Below are 19,941 nucleotides of genomic sequence, written 5' to 3'. Positions count from 1 at the left end.
GGGTACAGACAGGAGATTCTGTGGTCGTGACAGAGACATGGTTTGTTGCCTCCCGGGTGCCAGGGTCAGGGATGTTTCTGATCGTGTGCACAGCATTCTGAGGTTGGGAGGGTGATCAGCCAGATGTCGTGGTACAGATCGGTACCAATGACATAGGTAGAAAGAGTCAGAAGGTCCTGAAGAGCGAGTACAGAGAGCTTGGTAGGAAGTTGAGAAACAGGACCTCGAGGGTAGTAATCTCCGGATTGCTGCCTGTACCACGTGCCAGTGAGGGTAAGAGTAGGATGCTCTGGCAGATGAACACGTGGCTGAGAAACTGGTGTAGGGGGCAGGGTTTCAGATTTCTAGATCATTGGGACCTCTTCTGGGGCAGGTGGGATCTGTACAAGAGAGACAGGTTACACCTGAACTACAAGGGGACCAATATACTCGCAGGGAGGTTTGCTAGTTGATGCACCATCAATAACTCACTCTGAGACATAAGAAGCGAGATATAGGCTTTTATTGACTGGAAGAATGAACAACACTACATCCTGGAGAATGAGGCCGGGCTCAGGCTTCAATCGCCTTTATACAGGGGTCTGTGGGAGGGGCCACAGGAGCAGTCCAGACAGGTATATGTAGTTCACCACATTCACACCCCCCCCCCCCTTTGTTTTAAAAAGAGTCCCCAGGTGGCGAAGTTTCTTACAAGTATATTTACAGGTTAAGTCTATCAGGTGGTCGAATCTGTCGCTGCGATCTATGTAGCTCCGGCTGCGATTGCACAGGTGCCAGAGGTGGTGATTGCACAGGAGATGGAGGTTGTGCTGGTTCTGGCCTAACTGGAGGTGTCAGGGATCCCTCACGTGTGTGCGAGGCGCCCGGAATATACGCGTACGAGATGCCTGGTACATGAGCGTCGTGAGGAGTCTGTGTAGGGCTCGGTGTGCGCAGTGTCACCTCGGGTACAGGGTTCATAGTTACCGTGGAGAGTTCGGGGTAGTGGTCTGCTGCTCCTGCGGGCGACAGGTCGCGGACAGAGACCGTGTCCTCCCGCCCATCAGGCAAGACCACGTAGGCATACTGGGGGTTAGCATGCAAAAGGTGAACCCTCTCGACCAGCGGGGAGTATTTATTACTCCTCACATGTTTTCGGAGCAGCACTGGCCCCGGGGACGTCAGCCAAACTGGTAGGGTGGTCCCAGTGACAGACTTCCTGGGAAAAGAGAATAGGCGTTCGTAAGGGGTGGCATTGGTGGACGTACATAACAGGGAGCGGATAGAGTGGAGTGCCTCAGGGAGGACCTCCTGCCATCGAGAGACCGGCAACCCTTTTGACTTAAGGGCTAAAAGTGTGGCCTTCCACACTGTGGCATTCTCCCTCTCCACCTGTCCATTCCCACGGGGATTGTAACTCATGGTTCGACTAGTAGCAATGCCCCTAGCTAGCAGGTACCGGCGCAGCTCGTCATTCATAAAGGAGGACCCTCTATCACTGTGGATATAGCAGGGATATCCGAACAGAGTGAAGAGCTGGCGCAGGGCTTTTATGACGGACGTGGTAGTGGTGTCGGGGCAGGGAATGGCAAAGGGGAATCGCGAGTACTCGTCAATAATATTGAGAAAATAGACATTGCGGTCGGTGGAGGGAAGGGGGCCCTTAAAGTCAACACTCAGTCGCTCAAAAGGGCGGGTGGCCTTGACAAGTTGCGCCATGTCAGGATGGTAGAAGTGCGGTTTGCACTCAGCGCAGATTTGGCAGTCCCTGGTCATCGTCCTGATGTCCTCCAGGGAGTACGGCAGGTTCTGGGCTTTAACGAAATGGTAAAATCGGGTGACTCCCGGATGGCAAAGATGTGCATGAAGGGCATACAGCTGGTCAAGCTGTGCGCTAGCACACATTCCCCGGGATAGGGCATCAGGGGGCTCATTGAGTCTGCCAGGCCGGTACAGGATATCATAATTGTAGGTAGAGAGTTCTATTCTCCACCACAAAATTTTATCATTTTTGATTTTGCCCCGCTGTTGGTTGCTGAACATGAACGCAACTGAGCGCTGGTCGGTCAGCAAGGTGAACCTTTTGCCGGCGAGATTGTGCCTCCAGTGCCTAATAGCTTCCACTATGGCCTGGGCTTCTTTCTCCACCGCGGAGTGCCAAAGTTCAGAGCCTTGAAGGGTACGAGAAAAGAATGCTACTGGCCTGCCTTCCTGATTGAGGGTAGCGGCAAGCGCAAAATCGGAGGTGTCACTCTCTACTTGGAAGGGAATGGTCTCGTCCACCGCATGCATCGTTGCTTTGGCAATGTCCCCTTTAATGCAGCTGAAGGCCGCGCAGGCCTCGGCAGAGAGGGGAAAAGTGGTAGACTTGACCAGGGGGCGGGCCTTGTCTGCATAATGAGGGACCCATTGGGCGTAATAGGAAAAGAAGCCCAGGCACCGTCTGAGGGCTTTGAGAGTGGTGGGAAGAGGGAGTTCTAACAGGGGGCGCATACGGTCGGGATCAGGGCCAATGACCCCGTTTTCCACGACATACCCAAGGATAGCGAGTCGGGTGGTTCCGAACACACACTTGTCCCTATTATAAGTAAGGTTCAGGGCTTTGGCCACTTGGAAAAATCATTGGAGGTTGGTGTTGTGATCCGACCAGTCGTGACCACAGATGGTGATGTTATCCAGATAGGGAAATATGACCTTCAGTTGGCACTGGTCCACCATCCGGTCCATTTTCCTCTGGAAGACCGAGACACCATTTGTGACACAGAATGCGAATGGGACACGCAGGAAGTGATAGAGCCTGCCGCCCGCCTCGAAGGCAGTGTAGGGGCAGTCCTCTGGGCGGATGGGGAGCTGGTGATAAGCGGATTTCAGATCTATTGTCGAGTACACCTTGTACTGAGCTATCTGGTTGACCATATCCGCGATGCAGGGTAGGGGGTACGCGTCAAGCTGCGTGAACCTATTGATGGTCTGTCTATAGTCCACAACCATCCTATTTTTCTGCCCAGTCCGAACAACAACCACCTGGGACCGCCAAGGGTTTGTGCTTGTCTCGATGATCCCCTCCCCGAGCAGCCGCTGTACCTCTGACTGAATGAAGGCCCTGTCCCCCACGCTGTACCTCCTGCTTTTAGTCGCCACCGGTTTACAGTTGGGGGTCAGGTTGGCGAACAGCGGTGGGGGAGGGATCTTGAGGGTGGAGAGGCTGCAAGTAGTGTCAGTAGCACAGCTATCGGCATGGTGCTGGGCGGGACGTGTGGTTCGGTGTGTATGAGTGTGCGGTAACGGGGTATATGGCAAAGTCCCACCAAACTGAGGATTCCTGACAGTGAGCGGTGGGAGAGGCCCGTCATATGCCATAGTCACACTTTCAGATGGCTCTGGAAGTCCAGCCCCAATAGCACAGGTGCGCACAGTCGAGGCATGACCAGTAGCGCAAAGTTCCGATATTCTGTGCCCTGCACCATCAATGTCGCTACACAACCCACCCGGATGTCTGTGGAATGCGACCCAGAAGCCAAGGTGATCCTGTGACTTACCGGCCGTGTCACGAGTCCACAGCGTTGCACTGTGTCCGGGTCAATAAAACTCTCAGTGCTGCCCATGTCAAACAGGCAGCTAGTCCTGTGTCCCTCCACCAGGATGTCCATCATTGACCTTGCGAGCTGGTGCGGAGAGCTTTGGTCGAGGGTTACGGTGGCCAGAGTTGAAATGCCATCTTGGTGCCCGGTAAACACCGGCGAGTCGGGGGCGGGGCATGGAGACGCCGGCAAAGATGGCCGCCCACATCCGGGCATGCAAGATGGCGGCCCCCACGTCTCACACGGGTAGGTAGGGGCGGGGCATGGTGACGCCGGCAAAGATGGCCGCCCACATCTGGGCATGGAAGATGGCGGCCCCCACGTCTCAAACACAGCGCTGCTCGACCCCGCACGCGGTTTAGACTTACAGGCTCTGGTGAAATGGCCCGGTTTTCCGCAGCTGGAGCAGGTCGCTTCTCGAGCTGGGCAACGGTTTCGAGGATGTTTCTCAAGCCCACAGAAATAACGCAGCTTTCGCTTGGTCAAGTTCGGGGAGTGCGTGGAACCATGACTGGCAGCGGCGTTGGCGAATTCGCTCGCGGAAACCGGTGGCGGCGGAGTCGGAGGTGTCCATGGAACCGGCGGGGGATCGCACAGCTGGACAGCGTCAGCGTTGTGCAGAGCAGCCTCCAGCGTGTCGGCCATTTCGATCGCCGAGCGTAAGGTAAGATCAGCATTTTCCAGCAGCCGCTGGCGCACATACACTGACCTAATTCCGGTCACAAAGGCGTCTCGTACCAAGAGTTCCACATGCTGTTCCGCCGTGAGCGTTTTGCAGTCACAAGTCCGCACGAGTGCCTGTAGAGCTCGGAGAAATTCGGCGGATTTGTGGTGTCTGGCGATGTCTGGCGTAGACGGCGTTCACCGGCCGCAGGTATTGTCTTTTGAGGGCGTCAAGCGCCCCTTCGTAGGTCGAGAGGTCCCTGATGAATGAATAAACTTTTGGGGCGACTCTCGAGAGGAGAATTCTGTGCCTAACAGCGGGGTCAGTTGCACGAACCTCCTCCAAGTATGATTGGAAGCATGCAAGCCAGAGTTCAAAGGCAAGAGCTGCTTCAGGGTCTTGGGAGTCCAAATCCAATCTTTCCGGATGTAAAACGGTTTCCATGTTTTAACTTCCAGTCAATAAAATTGATGCACCATCAATAACTCACTCTGAGACGTAAGAAGCGAGATATCAGCTTTTATTGACTGGAAGAATGAACAACACTACATCCTGGAGAATGAGGCCGGGCTCAGGCCTCAATCGCCTTTATACAGGGGTCTGTGGGAGGAGCCACAGGAGCAGTCCAGACAGGTATATGTAGTTCACCACACTAGTGTTATTGGGGAGGGTTTAAACTAGATTTGCAGGGGGGTGGGAACCAGAGTGCCAGAGTAGATAGTGGAACAGGGGTAAAAATAAATGATGTTAGTAGTTCATGCAAAGTCACAAATAGTAAGGTTGTGTGTGGTGGTAATAATCTTCTGAGGTGTGTGTATTTCAATGCGAGGAGTATTGTGGGAAAGGCAGATGAGCTGAGGGCCTGGATTGACACATGGAATTATGACATCATAGCCATTACTGAAACTTGGCTACAGGAGGGGCAGGACTGGCAGCTCAATGTTCCAGGGTTCCGATGTTTCAGACATGATAGAGGCAGAGGGATGAAGGGTGATGGGGGGTGACTTTGCTAGTCAGGGAAAATATTACAGCAGTGCTTCGGCAGGACAAATTAGAGAGCTTGTCTGCTGAGGCCATAAGGGTGGAGCTGAGAAACAGAAAAGGTATGACCACATTAATAGGATTGTATTATAGACCACCCAATAGTCAGGGAGAATTGGAGGAGCAAATCTGCAGAGAGTTAACAGACAACTGCAGGAGACAGAAAGTTGTGATTGTAGGGGATTTTAATTTTCCACACATTGATTGGGACTCCCATACTGTTAAAGGTCTAGATGGGTTAGAGTTTGTAAAACGTGTTCAGGAAAGTTTTCTAAATCAATATATAGATGTACCAACTAGGGAGGATGCAATATTAGATCTCCTATTAAGAAATGAGTTAGGGCAGGTGACGGAAGTGTGTGTAGGGGAACACTTTGGTTCCAGTGATCATAACGCCATTAGTGTCAACTTGATCATGGATAAAGATAGATCTGGTCCTTGGGTTGAAGTTCTAAACTGGAAAGAGGCCAAATTTGAAGAAATGAGAAAGGATCTAAAAAGCATTGATTGGGACAGGTTGTTCTCTGGCAAGGATGTGATTGGTAAGTGGGAGGCCTTCAAAGGAGAAATTTTGAGAGTGCAGAGTTTGTATGTTCCTGTCAGGGTTAAAGGCAAAATGAATAAGAATAAGGAACCTTGGTTCTCGAGGGATATTGGAACTCTGATAAAGAAGAAGAGAGAGATGTATAACATGTATAGGCAACAGGGAGGAAATAAGATGCTTGAGGATTATAAAAAGAGTAAGAAAATACTTAAGAAAGAAATCAGGAGGGCTAAAAGAAGACATGAAGTTTCTTTGGCAATCAGGGTGAAGGATAATTCTAAGAGCTTCTACAGGTATGTTAAGAGCAAAAGGATAGTAAGGGTTAAAATTGATCCCCTTGAAGATCAGAGTTCTCGGTTATGTATGGAACCAAAAGAAATGGGAGAGATATTAAATGGGTTTTTTGCATCTGTATTTACTAAGGAAACTGGAATGGAGTCTATGGAAACAAGGCAAACAAGTAGGGAGGTCATGGAACTTATACAGATTAAAGAGGAGGAGGTGCTCGCTGTCTTGAGGCAAATCAGAGTAGATAAATCCCCAGGACCTGACAGGGTATTCCCTCGGACCTTGAAGGAGACTAGTGTTGAAATTGCAGGGGCCCTGGCAGAAATATTTAAAATGTCAATATCCACGGGTCAGGTGCCGGAGGATTGGAGGATAGCTCATGCAGTTCCGTTGTTTAAAAAAGGCTCAAAAAGTAAGTGGGAAATTATAGGCCGGTAAGTTTGACATCGGTAGTAGGTAAATTATTGGAAGGAATACCAAGAGATAGGATCTACAAGTATTTGGATAGACAGGGACTTATTAGAAAAAGTCAGCATGGCTATGTGCATGGTAGGTCATGTTTAACCAATCTGTTAGAGTTTTTCGAGGAAGTTACCAGGAAAGTGGATGAAGGGAAGGCAGTGGATGTTGTCAACATGGACTTCAGTAAGGCCTTTGACAAGGTCCCGCATGGGAGGTTAATTAGGAAGATTCAGTCGCTAGGTATACATGGAGAGGTAGTAAATTGGATTAGACATTGGCTCAATGGAAGAAGCCAGAGAGTGGTAGTGGAGGATTGCTACTCTGAGTGGAGGCCTGTGACTAGTGGTGTGCCACAGGGATCAGTGCCGGGTCCATTGTTATTTGTCATCTATATCAATGATCTGGATGATAATGTGGCAAATTGGATCAGCAAATTTGCTGATGATACAGAGATTGGAGGTGTAGTGGACAGTGAGGAAGGTTTTCAAAGCTTGCAGAGGGATTTGGACCAGTTGGAGGAATGGGCTGAAAAATGGCAGATGGAATTTAATACAGACAAGTGTGAGGTATTGCACTTCGGAAGGTCAAACCGAGGTAGAACATACAAGGTAAATGGTAGGACACTGAGGAGTGCAGTAGAACAGAGGGATCTGGGAGTACAGAAAGTGGTGTCACAAGTAGATAGGGTCGTAAAGAGAGCTTTTGGTACATTGGCCTTTATAAATCAAAGTATTGAGTATAAGAGTTGGAATGTAATGGTGAGGTTGTATAAGACATTGGTGAGACCGAATTTGGAGTATTGTGTGCAGTTTTGGTCACCCAGTTATGGGAAGGATATTAACAGGGTTGAAAGAGTGCAGAGAAGGTTTACAAGGATGTTGCCGGGACTTGAGAAACTGAGTTACAGAGAAAGGTTGAATAGGTTAGGACTTCATTCCCTGGAGCATAGGAGAATGAGGGGTGATTTGATAGAGGTGTATAAAATTATGATGCGTATAGATAGAGTGAATGCAAGCAGGCTTTTTCCACTGAGACTAGAGGAGAAAAAAAAACAGGTTAAGGGTGAAGGGGGAAAAGTTTAAAGGGAACATTAAGTGGGGCTTCTTCATGCAGAGAGTGGTGGGAGTGTGGAATGAGCTGCCAGATGAAGTGGTGAATGCGGGCTCACTTTTGACATTTAAGAAAACCTTGGACAGGTATATGGATGAGAGGGGTTTGGAGGGATATGGCCCAGGTGCAGGTCAGTGGGACTAGGCAGAAAATGGTTTGGCACAGTCAAGAAGGGCCAAAAGGCCTGTTGTTGTGTTATATTGTTCTAACTAAACTGGGCAGCATTCTCAAAGGGCCAGTGGGAGATGACAAGTCAAATGGCCTCCGTATGTTGTGTATCAGTCGATGATTCAATGATAAATTACCATCTATTACATTCATCGGGGTCCTGATGCTTTGGCCCTTGGATAATTACTGATCAAACATTGACAACAATGCTTTAAACACACCCAGAGTTACACAACACACCGAATATAAGAAACAGGAGAAGTCAATCCAGTGAATTAATTTTACTTCCCCTGAGACAGTATATCTTTCCTCATATAGGGAGATTAAAGTGGCATACCATATGCCAAGTCTGACCACATGAAAGCCCTGAACAAAGAACAGGAAAACTTATTGAATTTGCTATCCAATGTACTGTTAGCCTTCGTGCTTGCTTTTTATAAGTTTCGATAACTTTCCACATTTTGGGTATAACACAACCCACTTTCTTGCTAACTCATGCAGTGTATTCATTTCTGTTACTGTTGCTTTTTTGCATAGTTGTAGAAGCCTTTGCATATTCCATTTGCTGCCTCTTGGCATTTGACAAGGTCCCTCATGAGAGACTCATCCAGAAAGTCATGAGGCATGGGATAAGTGGAACCTTGGCTGTTTGGATAAAAATTTGGCTTAAAGGAAGAAAGCAGAGGGTAGTTGTGGAAGGAAAGTATTCTGCCTGGAGGTCGGTAACTAGTGGAGTGCTGTAGGGATCTGTCCTGGGACCCCTGCTATTTGTGATTTTTATAGATGACCTGGATGTAGAGGCGGAAGGATGGGTTTGTAAGTTTGCGGATGACACGAAGATTGGAGTAGTTGTGGATGGAGCTGTAGGTTGTCGAAGATTACAAGAGGATATAGACAGGCTGCAGAGTTGGGCAGAAAAATGGCAGATGGAGTTCAATCTGGATAAGTGTGAGGTGATGCATTTTGGAAGGACAAACCAGAAGACTGAGTACAGGATTAATGGTCAGTTACTTAAGAGTGTGGATGAACAGAGGGACATTGGGGTTCAAATCCATACATCCCTCAAGGTCGCTGCACAGGTTGATAGGGTAGTTAAGAAGGCCTATGGGATGCTAGGCTTCATTAACGGGGGATTGAGTTCAAGAGTAGAGAGGTCATGTTGCAACTTTACAAATCTCTGGTGAGACCGCACTTAAGAGTATTGTGTTCAATTCTGGTCACCTCATTATAGGAAGGATGTGGAAGCTATGGAGAGGGTGCAGAGGAGATTTACCAGGATGTTGCCTGATTTGGAGAACAAGTCATATGAAGCAAAGTTAGCAGAGCTGGGACTTTTCTCTTAGGAGCGTAGAAGAATGAGAGGGGACTTGATAGAGGTGTACAAGATTATGAGAGGCATAGATAGAGTGGATAGTCAGTACCTGTTTCCCAGGGCACGAATAGCAAACACCAGAGGGCATATGTGCAAAATTAAGGGAGGGAAGTTTAGGGGAGACATCAGGGGTAAGTTTTTTAGACAGAGGGTTGTGAGTGCCTGGAATGACTTGCCAGGGATGGTGGTGGAGGCTAAAACATTAGGGGTTTTTAGGAGCCTCTTGGACAGGCACATGGATGAAAGAAAAATAGAGGGTTATGGGGTAGTGTGGATTTAGTACTTTTTTAAGGATTATATGGGTCAGCACAACATGGAGGGCTGCAGGGCCTGTACTGCGCTGTTGTGTTCTATGGCTCTATTTGGTCACAATCTCATGGTTTCTACTGCTCTTGACTCCTCAGGTTTATGCTTCTTTATAAAATTATAAGATAATGGAACTGCTGCATAAATGGTGCTTCCTCTCTGTCTGTCTTACCGAGAAAATACAGAACTATTTGAAGCTGTCACTTCAGTTGAAGTAATGTTCTAAAAGAGCTTTTGTGTGACATTTATTTTCTGATAAATCGATACCTGGACCAAAACAATACCTGAGGTATATGTTGTGTCAGGTCACTGAGACCTTACCAGCAAGGAGAAGAAGTAGAGTATAAGAATAAATCGAGTACAAAAAGGGCTGAGCATGTACAGAAACATTAGAGGACCCTTATGAACTTGGATGCCTGACAGCCTGAAGTTCCTTCTTTGGGTCCGTGTTTTCTGGATCAATTCTGCTGCCCCACCAGAAGCACCGAACTAATGATTCATCTGCTGGGATAATCTGAAACACTACCTTCCCAAGATCCAAATGAAACAATGCAAGAAGAGGGAAGAAAGGCTGTATTTCAATAAATATATACCCAGGCATTAGTTGGAAGCAGGTGTCGTAAAAAAGTGTAAAAAAAAATCGTCTTCAATGTATATTTAAAATATATTTATATTTATATTTAAACCACACACCATATTCATTTCTCAAACAAAGTTTCTGCCTTATTACGATACATCCATGCCTCGCATAGTATTAAACTCCAGTCGTTGAAAAGCACTTTTTCCTCCAATTAACCATAAATATTGCCAAGGAGAGCACATGCTTTTTCTTGAATCAGATTTGAATATTATCTTAGACCTCCTTTGATCTGATTTTAAATCTAGTAAAGAAAAAGATTGTGCCCACTGGTGGTGTAGTGGCATCAGCACTGGACTTTGAGACAAATGGTCCTGGGTTGGAATCTAGCATGTTAGGCATCGAGCCAGCAACTCAGCCTCGTAAAAAAGAACAGCCAAATGCTGAAGAAGCAGAAAGGTTGCTGCCCAATGCACCACAAGGAACACAAAAACTGAAAAATGCAGCAGGTCAGAATCTGAAGTGTCCTGTGTACTGCATAGACATGAAATTTTACAAATTTACAGTCACAAAAAAGCCTTTCAGCCAGGGTTCCTATGTATGTTCTAGATCTCAAACCCTTTTCTTTGCTCATAATCTTCTATTCTACTGCTCATTATCTGTTAAACCAATTACCTACTGAATGCTACAACTGAATTTTCTTCCTCTAAGGACATTCCAAATCCTGATGTTTCATTGAATGGAAAGAAGATATTGCCGCTCTGGGTATTCTGCACTGATTTTGAGCTCAAGTCTTTGGATTTTGGCTTGAGTCCATGACCCAGAGACAAGAATGCTGTCTGTATTATTATGACTGTCACCCTAATGTGGTTGAAGATCAAACTGTGTGTATGGACCTTCTAAAGCTGTTTCATAAAGTGTTACATAATGTCAGTTTAATTGTCAGTATCTCCTGGGACCACCACTTGGCTTAATATACACTACTGACTTCGATACAGTTTAGACATTTGCAAATTAAACAGTGAGAAGAGTTGTGCCAAGCTTCAGCCAGCAGAGACTGGTGAAAAGGCCAAGGCACACAGCAGATGGACTTGATGATGAGTAGTACAAAGCATTATAGCCTCATTAAAGCTAAAAAAAAAAAGTCTGTATAAGGACGATGATACAATTTCAAATAATATGCAGGAGCAGAAAGATTCAGGCATTTATGTGCATTAATCCTTAAAGGAACATTCAGCATCCTGAAAGAGACATTCACTACAAAGTGTAATTTTCGTAAATCAAATGCAAAGGGGTTGTAAGTTGAAGGGAAACAGTAACAACTCACTTGATTGCCAACCAAACACAACATAAAGTGCAATTAAAAAATTCACATAATTACATCATCACATCAGACTGTCCTCTTAAAGTGAACCCCAGCTCAATATTGGTGTTTATGAATTAGGGGTTTCCACCCCTTACGTTACCCTACACAGAGTCTCTATAAAAACACAAACAAGAGAAAATCTGTGATGCTGGAAATCCAAGCAACACACAGGACACGAAGGGTCTTGGCCTGAAATGTCGACTGTACTTTTTAGCCTGGACTGCTGAGTTCCTCCAGCATTTTGTGTGTGTTGCCTCCATAAAACACTGGTTCCGCTGCAACTAGACTACTGTGCCCAATACTTTAAGAAAATGATTTATTAGAATCCCGGGAGTTATGAGAGATTCTGTTTACCTGGAAAAGCTGGAGAGATTGAGAAGTGATTGACTGAAATGTTAAAGGTCACAAAGTTAAGCAGAAGGAACAAAGAGAAGTAGTTTTGTTACAAGAAGGACTAAGAAATAAATAACATGGATTTAAGGTGACACCCTGGCTATTTTTGATCTGGAATTTACTGCCTGAAAGGGAGATGAAAGCAAAGACTATTGCAGGACAATAAAGAATTGCTCTAAACCATATATGTCAAACTCAAGGCCCGCGGGCCAAATCCGGCCCGCGGTAGAATTATCTTTGGTCCACGAGATAATATCTAATTACTATTAAAGCTGGCCCCAGTAATCGAAGCGCCTATGGCGTATGATATGGCTAATGCTGAGTTTATTCAGGTACCAGGTTTTCAGGGTTTTTAGTGTTTATTCGGCAGTCTTCTTCATAAGAAACGGAATTTGTAAAGTGAAACACTTTGTAGTTATAGCAGAGACTGAGACACATGAGAGCAGGCTGAAAAAACGGAGGCAACGAAAGCTGCGTTCGCACGCGTCCGACTGATCCGGCCCGCATGAAGCTGCATTTTGCTCAATCCGGCCCGTAACCTAAAATGAGTTTGACACCCCTGCAAACACAAAGTACACTGCAGATGCTGTGGTCAAATCAACACGTACAAAAGCTGGATGAACTCAGCAGGTCGGGCAGCATCTGTTGAATGGCTCTGACTGGATTACAGTTAGATATTTCTGGATGGAATGAAGTTTCACTAAAATGGGTTTAGTATTTTTTTTGACAGAATTGTATTCCATATGGCAGAAACCTACCAAGTTATAAAGTCTATTGATGTCATTATTGACGTTGTTATTGATGTCACTAGTTACTCTCATGTGAAGAGGTTCCACGTGACTTTAAAATACACAATCCAGAGAATTTTTTTAAACATTCCCCAGGTAACAAAAACAGAAAATGCTGGAAATGCTCAGCAGGTCAGGCGACTGTTGTGAAAATATAACAGGGTTAATGCTTCAGGTCAAAGTCTGTCAAAAATTGTAGATTTATGGGAAATGATACTATTCAGGTGTTGTGACTGTGAACCAGAGAGACACTGAAGCTACTGGATATAGCAAAACAAGCAGCTGGCATCATATTTGAAACACTTTAGGAAGAAGAGGTTTCTTAAGCTCAAAGTACATCACATCTTTATATCCCTAAAATTGATGGTAAAGTCAATACAGTTTCGAAGGTTACAGTGACATTGACTCTTAAAGATAGCAGAGTCAAGGGATATAGGGAGAGGGCAGGAACGGGGTACTGATTGTGGATGGTCAGCCATGATCACAGTGAATGGTGGTACTGGCTCAAAGGGCCAAATGGCCTACTCCTGCACCTATTGTCTATTGACATTGTTTACTCCAATACTTCAGGTAGACAATGCTTTATTTAAATTACATATAATTTTCAAACATCTAAATCCTCATACCAACACTCTAGACACCCTAGACTGAATGTTAATCAGCATTGTCTCTCTCCAGCTGCATTCACACAGACATCTCAGGCAAATGGATGCTTCCTGGTTTGCAATCAATCCCAGTCTGCAGCTCCAGGAAGACCATTGTTCAGAGCTGCATTTTAAATTCAATCCACAATCCACGTTCAGATCTGAAGACTGGCTGCTGTTGAAATTAGTATTTGCTATATACCATAACTCCAGAGTATGCCCTAGCACAGGTATAACCGGGAATGTAACTGCTGTGTCCTCCCAGAGCTGTGATTGAAAGAAGCTGCATTGTAACACTCTGCAGAAATGAAATGTGTCCATTTAACAATGTAATGTATATTCAGCCTTTTGGGGACCTGTAATCCTGCTTGCTGGTTAATTTTCTTGCATTTTACACTTTACCTGGAGATAACCTTCACCTGATTTTTTTTTTCAGTACTGAAAGAAGGCTGCAAGAAACCACACCTTCTCTTCTAGTAAATCATAAGGATTTAATGGAACCCATTAAGTGCAAAAGCCTATAACACTGAAAGATTGAGTTTCTGTACTCATTAAGCTTGCAACCATCTGTGAATGTCTGCTGAGAAAAAGGCTGATCTCCAAAAAAGAAACTGTTTGACTGTATGGTTACTGGTGGTGGTCCATCATGTCCGCAATGACGGAACCCGTGTGGGAGAGTTTTTTTACAGTGGAAGAGAAGTTGTACTGGGGCAGTTCCACTCTCTTGACCTCAGAAGTCCAAGTCCAGTGGTACAAGCAAGTGTCACAAACTGAGGTCTTCCTTGGTTGCTTACTGACTGCAAATAATATTGCTTATTTTTCTCACTAATGTCTTATCTTTGCTGAGTCCGTAATTAGTGGTATACAATCTGTAGGTGTTAGCCAGCTGAGGCAGGTGCACCCAGCTCTTTATTTTCCAGCCCTGATCTTCATGCATTTTGCACTTCACTAATTAGCTGGATTTTCACTCTTTTTCTGTGGTTCCAGTTGGAGTTTTCTGTGGGGCGAGTCCAGATGAACTTTTTGCATTTGCTGAGCTCCGAGGCAGTCCAGCACATCACCATTCACTGCCTGAATATGCCAGTGTGGACGGACGGGAAGTCAAACAAACCTTTCAAACAAGCCGTGAAGTTCAAGTCCTGGAATGGCCTGATGCTGGAGGCAGGAGGACACTTTATTCCAAAAGTGCTGCTGGATGATTGCCGGGTACAGATCATGTTAAAATCAAACTGACTTTCCATGTTGTGACTTTGTTCTTACACTACCAAAGCTTTTATGTGTTTTGTTGCTCCTCGGCCAAGCTCAATCACATTGAGAACTAAAAGGGGAGCAGGCCATCACACACTGTGTCATGGTAAGACTTTCCATATTGTCCCTTCCCATCTTATTCAGGTGATAAACAGTTTATCAGTGTAATCATAGCCATGGTGCACATGTCTGTGCCTCAATAAACAATATCTGCAGGTAAACCACACACCCCTGGATCCTTCACAGGACCAACATCAGACAATATTTCACACCAAACTACATTTAGCGAGATATTAAATCATGTCAAAGGAGGACAATTTGGGAAGAGAGTTGGTTCAAAGTAAATCAAAGTACATATATGTCACCATATAGAATCCTGAGATTAATGTTCCTACGGGCATACTCAATAAATTCAATAGACAATAGGTACAGAAGTAGACCATTCGGCCCTTCGAGCTTGCACTGCCATTCTGAGATCATGGCTGATCATCTACTATCAATACCCGGTTCCTGCCTTGTCCCCATATCCCTTGATTCCCCTATCCATAAGATACCTATCTAGCTCCTTCTTGAAAGCATCCAGAGAATTGGCCTCCACTGCCTTCTGAGGCAGTGCATTCCACACCCCCACAACTCTCTGGGAGAAGAAGTTTTTCCTTAACTCTGTCCTAAATGACCTACCCCTTATTCTTAAACCATGCCCTCTGGTACTGGACTCTCCCAGCATCTGGAACATATTTCCTTCCTCTATCTTGTCCAATCCCTTAATAATCTTATATGTTGCAATCAGATCCCCTCTCAATCTCCTTAATTCCAGCGTGTACAAGCCCAGTCTCTCTAACCTCTCTGCGTAAGACAGTCCGGACATCCCAGGAATTAACCTTGTGAAACTATGCTGCACTTCCTCTACAGCCAGGATATCCTTCCTTAACCCTGGAGACCAAAACTGTACACAATACTCCAGGTGTAGTCTCACCAGGGCCCTGTACAAATGCAAAAGGATTTCCTTGCTCTTGTACTCAATTCCCTTTGTAATAAAGGCCAACATTTCATTAGCCTTCTTCACTGCTTGTTGCACTTGCTCATTCACCTTCAGTGACTGATGAACAAGGACTCCTAGATCTCTTTGTATTTCTCCCTTACCTAACTCTACACCGTTCAGATAATAATCTGCCTTCCTGTTCTTACTCCCAAAGTGGATAACCTCACACTTATTCACATTAAACATCATCTGCCAAGTATCTGCTCACTCACCCAGCCTATCCAAGTCACCCTGAATTCTCCTAACATCCTCATCACATGTCACACTGCCACCCAGCTTAGTATCCTCAGCAAACTTGCTGATGTTATTCTCAATGCCTTCATCTAAATCGTTGATGTAAATCGTAATTAGCTGTGGTCCCAATACCGAGCCCTGTGGCACCCCACTAGTCACCACCTGCCATTCCAAGAAACACCCATTCACCGCTACCCTTTGCTTACTATCTGCCAACCAGTTTTCTATCCATGTCAATATCTTCCCCCCAATGCCATGAGCTCTGATTTTACCCACCAATCTCCTATGTGGGACCTTATCAAATTCAATAGCCATAATAGAATCAATGAAAGACTGCACCATCAGGGCAGACACCAGAGTGTAAAAGACAAAAAACTGTAAAAATATAAAAAGTAAGAAAAAATAAGAAATAAATATCGAGAACATGAGATGAAGAGTCCTTGCAAATGAGTCCATTGATTGATGGAACAGTTCAATGATGGGGCAAGTGAAGTTTAGTGAAGTTATCCCCTCTGGTTCAAGATCCTGATGGTTGAGGGGTAATAATTGTTTCTGAACCTGGTGGGGTGAGTCATGAGGCTCCTGCACCTCCTTCCTGATGGCAGCAGCGTGAAGAGAGCATGTCCTGGGTGGTGGGGTCCCTGACGATGGATGCTGCTTTCCCACAACAACGCTCCATGTAGAAGTGCTTAATGCTGGGGAGTGATTTATCCGTGATGGACTGGGCCATATCCACTGCTTTTTGTAGGATTTGCCATTCAGGGGCATTGGTGTTTCCAAACCAGGGTGAGATACAACTGGTCAGTATACTCCCCACCACACATCTATAGAGGTTTGACAAAGTTTTAGATGCTGTGCCAAATCTTTGCAAACTTCTAAGGAAGTAAAGGCATTGCTGTGCTTTCGTAGTAATTGCACTTGCGTGCAGGGCGCAGGAATGATAACACCATGGAATTTAAAGTTGCTGACCCTGTTAAGGACTGGTTCACATACCTCCAGTTCATTTCTCCTGACCAAGCTCCTTGCTCTTGCTGAGGTTGAGTAAGAGGTTTAGAGAACCACAAGCAGTTAAAGGGAAGGCTCCCAATGGACTATGCCTTTTGGTGAAGCCCTTTTCACTGAAAGAAAGTTTAAATTTGATCCTGTCAAATTGCTGTGAAAACGCAGTTGCCGTCATTGTACCTCAGAGTGATTGAGGATCTTCTGGGAAGAAAGCAAAGTACTTATTAACTCAGTGGAACCCTTTATTTCAGCTGCTTTACTCACGAGTATAGATAAAACTGGTGACTATTTTATTTCTCTTTATTGCCTTTCAGATACAGGATGGCCGATGGCATCAGACTCACTTCTTTTTTCACACACAAGATCCCAATCAACTGCCAATAATTGGCATCTATAACTTACCACAACCAAAGCCTGGAATTCATTACCACCTAGAGGTCGGGCCCGTCTGCTTTCTCTGAACTTCTGACTGAACAAGCTTTAACCCACATCACAGCATAGTTATTCTTTACTATATATTAATAAAAGTGAAGGAATTGCTAGTATGATGTGAAGATGTCACATTGCTGATCAGAGAAGGCCATGGAAGGCGGTTCCAAAATAACTAAGGAAAATGTTATCGGACTTGATTTGAGCGAGAGTTCTGAGCTAAAACAACTAGAATTTAAAAATCTCCAACAGTAGCCAAAGAATCTTTCTGCCATTGTGTTGAGAGAAGTGAGAATGTCTATAACTGGGCTGCAGAAAATCCATTTTCTTTTTAAAACTAAACAATTCGGTTTCTAGTGGCTCTGAAACTAAGATGGCATAATGTCAATAGCCACAAGAGGGATTGAATAGCTGGTGACTGCATGTCCGATAAGCATCACCAATGTGCAATAGTGGTGGGGAAAGGGAAACTTACAAGTTGTTGAAATTTTCTAAATCCATGACATTTAATTTAATGTGTGACCCAATCTAGAACTGGCTTGCAGCCGAAAGATGCCTGATTTAATTGACTGGTTGCAGGCAAAAGGAATCAGAGGGGGAAAAGGAAGAGGTGCACCTGCACCACCTGCTTGTCTAGATTTATGAAATGGTGCTAATAGGATGAGCTTCCCGGGGTGATTTTCTACCTCCCATTACCTGGTACTGGTGCTCACGTTCTCATGTCTTGTTTCCATTCACATGTCAGCTCTGACTCAATGGTGCTATGTTATTCCCATAGAGCAAAGAGGCTGTCCCGGGGTAGAATTTCTACTACTTTCTGAGTGGGGTGAGATCCCTCATCCTTGTCTCACTCCTCCCTACAGAAGTGCAACAATAGTTGTTAACTTAATTATGTCTAAGGTGCCTTTAATATTTTAAGGGGTAATTTTAATTGTGTCTTGGAGAGGTATGACAGCAGCCTACCATTCCTGAGTCACTGAATGACTTTTTTTTAAAGAGTAAAGTTGGGAAATTGATGAGAGTTAATCTATTTTTGAAAGCTATTCTGTCTCTTAAGTTCTTTATTTTGAATACTGCTTCTGTTTGTACAAAGTTGCCCTTGAAAGCTGTAATTAATATTTAGGGAAGCTTTATTACAAAGGAACTAGGACTTTTCTGAAATGGTAGATTCTCCACCTTCTTATCAAATTGTGTAAAATGTTTCTACATGCCATGTTGTATACAGTGGATCAATATTTTACAGTCTGCTATTTAATGTTATTTAAATGTTTTAAAATCTTAGTTAAAAAAAAGTTGCCTTTCCCTATCACAGATGTCTATGTTTCAAAGTAGATCTATCTTTTTGTAGTTGTAAACATATTGCTTCAGCACCCAACTGGTCTTGGAGAGTTACGTGGAGTTCTTTTGTGGCTTGTCTAATGTGTAAATTTGGTGCTTCGAAGAGAATATTTCATTGTTTGAAATCTATAAGGTATTATGCAGAGTTTAAACGTACTGTATAGGAAAATGCATTAAGCGCTTTTTAATTCCTGATTTTTTTTACTTTGAAGGAAATATGTGAAGAATCTAAAATTCTAATACATTATTTTTAAAAATCTGATAATACAGTTGAAAAAAAAAAGCCATCAGAATACCTCAAATTCATTTTGGTACCATTCTGAACACATTTCAACTTTGTTTCATTTTATTTGAATCTTTCCTTTTTTTTACTTTGTTTTTTCTATTCCATTTGCTTTTCTGTGTGTCTGTTGCTATAGAAACAGAGTTGCCATAAGATGGTCATCTGCAGACAACAGTATCATTATTGCCTTAGTTGCAAATGTTTGAACGTACTGTACAACAGTTCACTATTTAGCTGTGAAGTACCTTACTCAGCCTTTGCTAGTCTCATTGGAGCAGACTTCCATTGTTTGAAATTAAAAGTTTCTGAAACTTTATTGAAATAAATATTTCAAACTGAAGCAATGAAACCCTGAGTTGTGTTTTGTGCATTTTTCAAGAAAAATGACATTTCTACAAAATAAACTAATACTTTTTTGAATGTGCCAAAGTTTTCTAACACTGGAAATAAAAGCCACTGCTCACTTCTTGGTTACACATCAGATTTACTTCACGGCTTAATAACCAAAAGACTTCTTTTAACAGTTCATAGTTGCTGTTGTCATGCTTCTGACAGGCTTTTTGTTTCAGCTTTTTCTTGTTGGAAGAGCAAATTGTGCAGAGGACACAGTCTGCAGAGAGATATGGATAGGTTAAGTGAGTGGGCAAGGGTCTAGCAGATGGAGTACAATGTTGGTAAATGCGAGGTCATCCACTTTGGGAGAAAAAAGATTGCTATTTAAATAGTAACAGATCGCAGCATGTTGCTGTGCAGAAGGACTTGGGATTGCTTGTGTATGAATCGCAAAAGGTTGGTTTGCAGGTGTAGCAGGCCATCAAGAAGGTAAATGGAATATTGGCTTCATCACTGGCAGCACCAGAGATTTTTTCTTGCTGGTGCTACAGTGGGGCTGGATTATTCAGTGACAGTGCTGAGGGACATATTGTACGGTAATATGTATTCGCAAGGCCAGACGCGTGGCATTCAAAAGTCAGTTTCAAGCATTATGTGCCTACTATAAATGCCTCTGTTGATTCACAAGCAACAGCAATTGATAGATCTAATATAGAAGTGAACTGTGACTGTGTCAACAGCATCGGAGA

The 19,941-nt window shown here is 44.4% G+C and overlaps 1 protein-coding gene across 4 annotated transcripts in view; it reads left to right on the top strand.

Moving 5' to 3' along the window:
- col27a1b (collagen, type XXVII, alpha 1b) overlaps nucleotides 1–19,208 on the top strand; it is a 591,175-nt gene extending 571,967 nt beyond the window's left edge. For all 4 annotated transcript variants that reach the window (XM_073052881.1, XM_073052882.1, XM_073052884.1 and 1 more), the window contains exons 60-61: nucleotides 14,271–14,489; nucleotides 17,124–19,208. In XM_073052881.1, the coding sequence (XP_072908982.1) occupies nucleotides 14,271–14,489; nucleotides 17,124–17,270 (366 nt within the window). In that variant the 3' untranslated portion in view covers nucleotides 17,271–19,208. The remainder of the gene's footprint in view (nucleotides 1–14,270; nucleotides 14,490–17,123) is intronic.
- The last annotated feature ends 733 nt before the right edge of the window (nucleotides 19,209–19,941 follow it).

The sequence above is a fragment of the Hemitrygon akajei genome, chromosome 7, assembly GCF_048418815.1.
Source record: "Hemitrygon akajei chromosome 7, sHemAka1.3, whole genome shotgun sequence".
In the NCBI taxonomy this organism is placed as follows: Eukaryota; Metazoa; Chordata; class Chondrichthyes; order Myliobatiformes; family Dasyatidae; genus Hemitrygon; species Hemitrygon akajei.
This window is presented reverse-complemented; position numbering and strand designations above follow the sequence as displayed.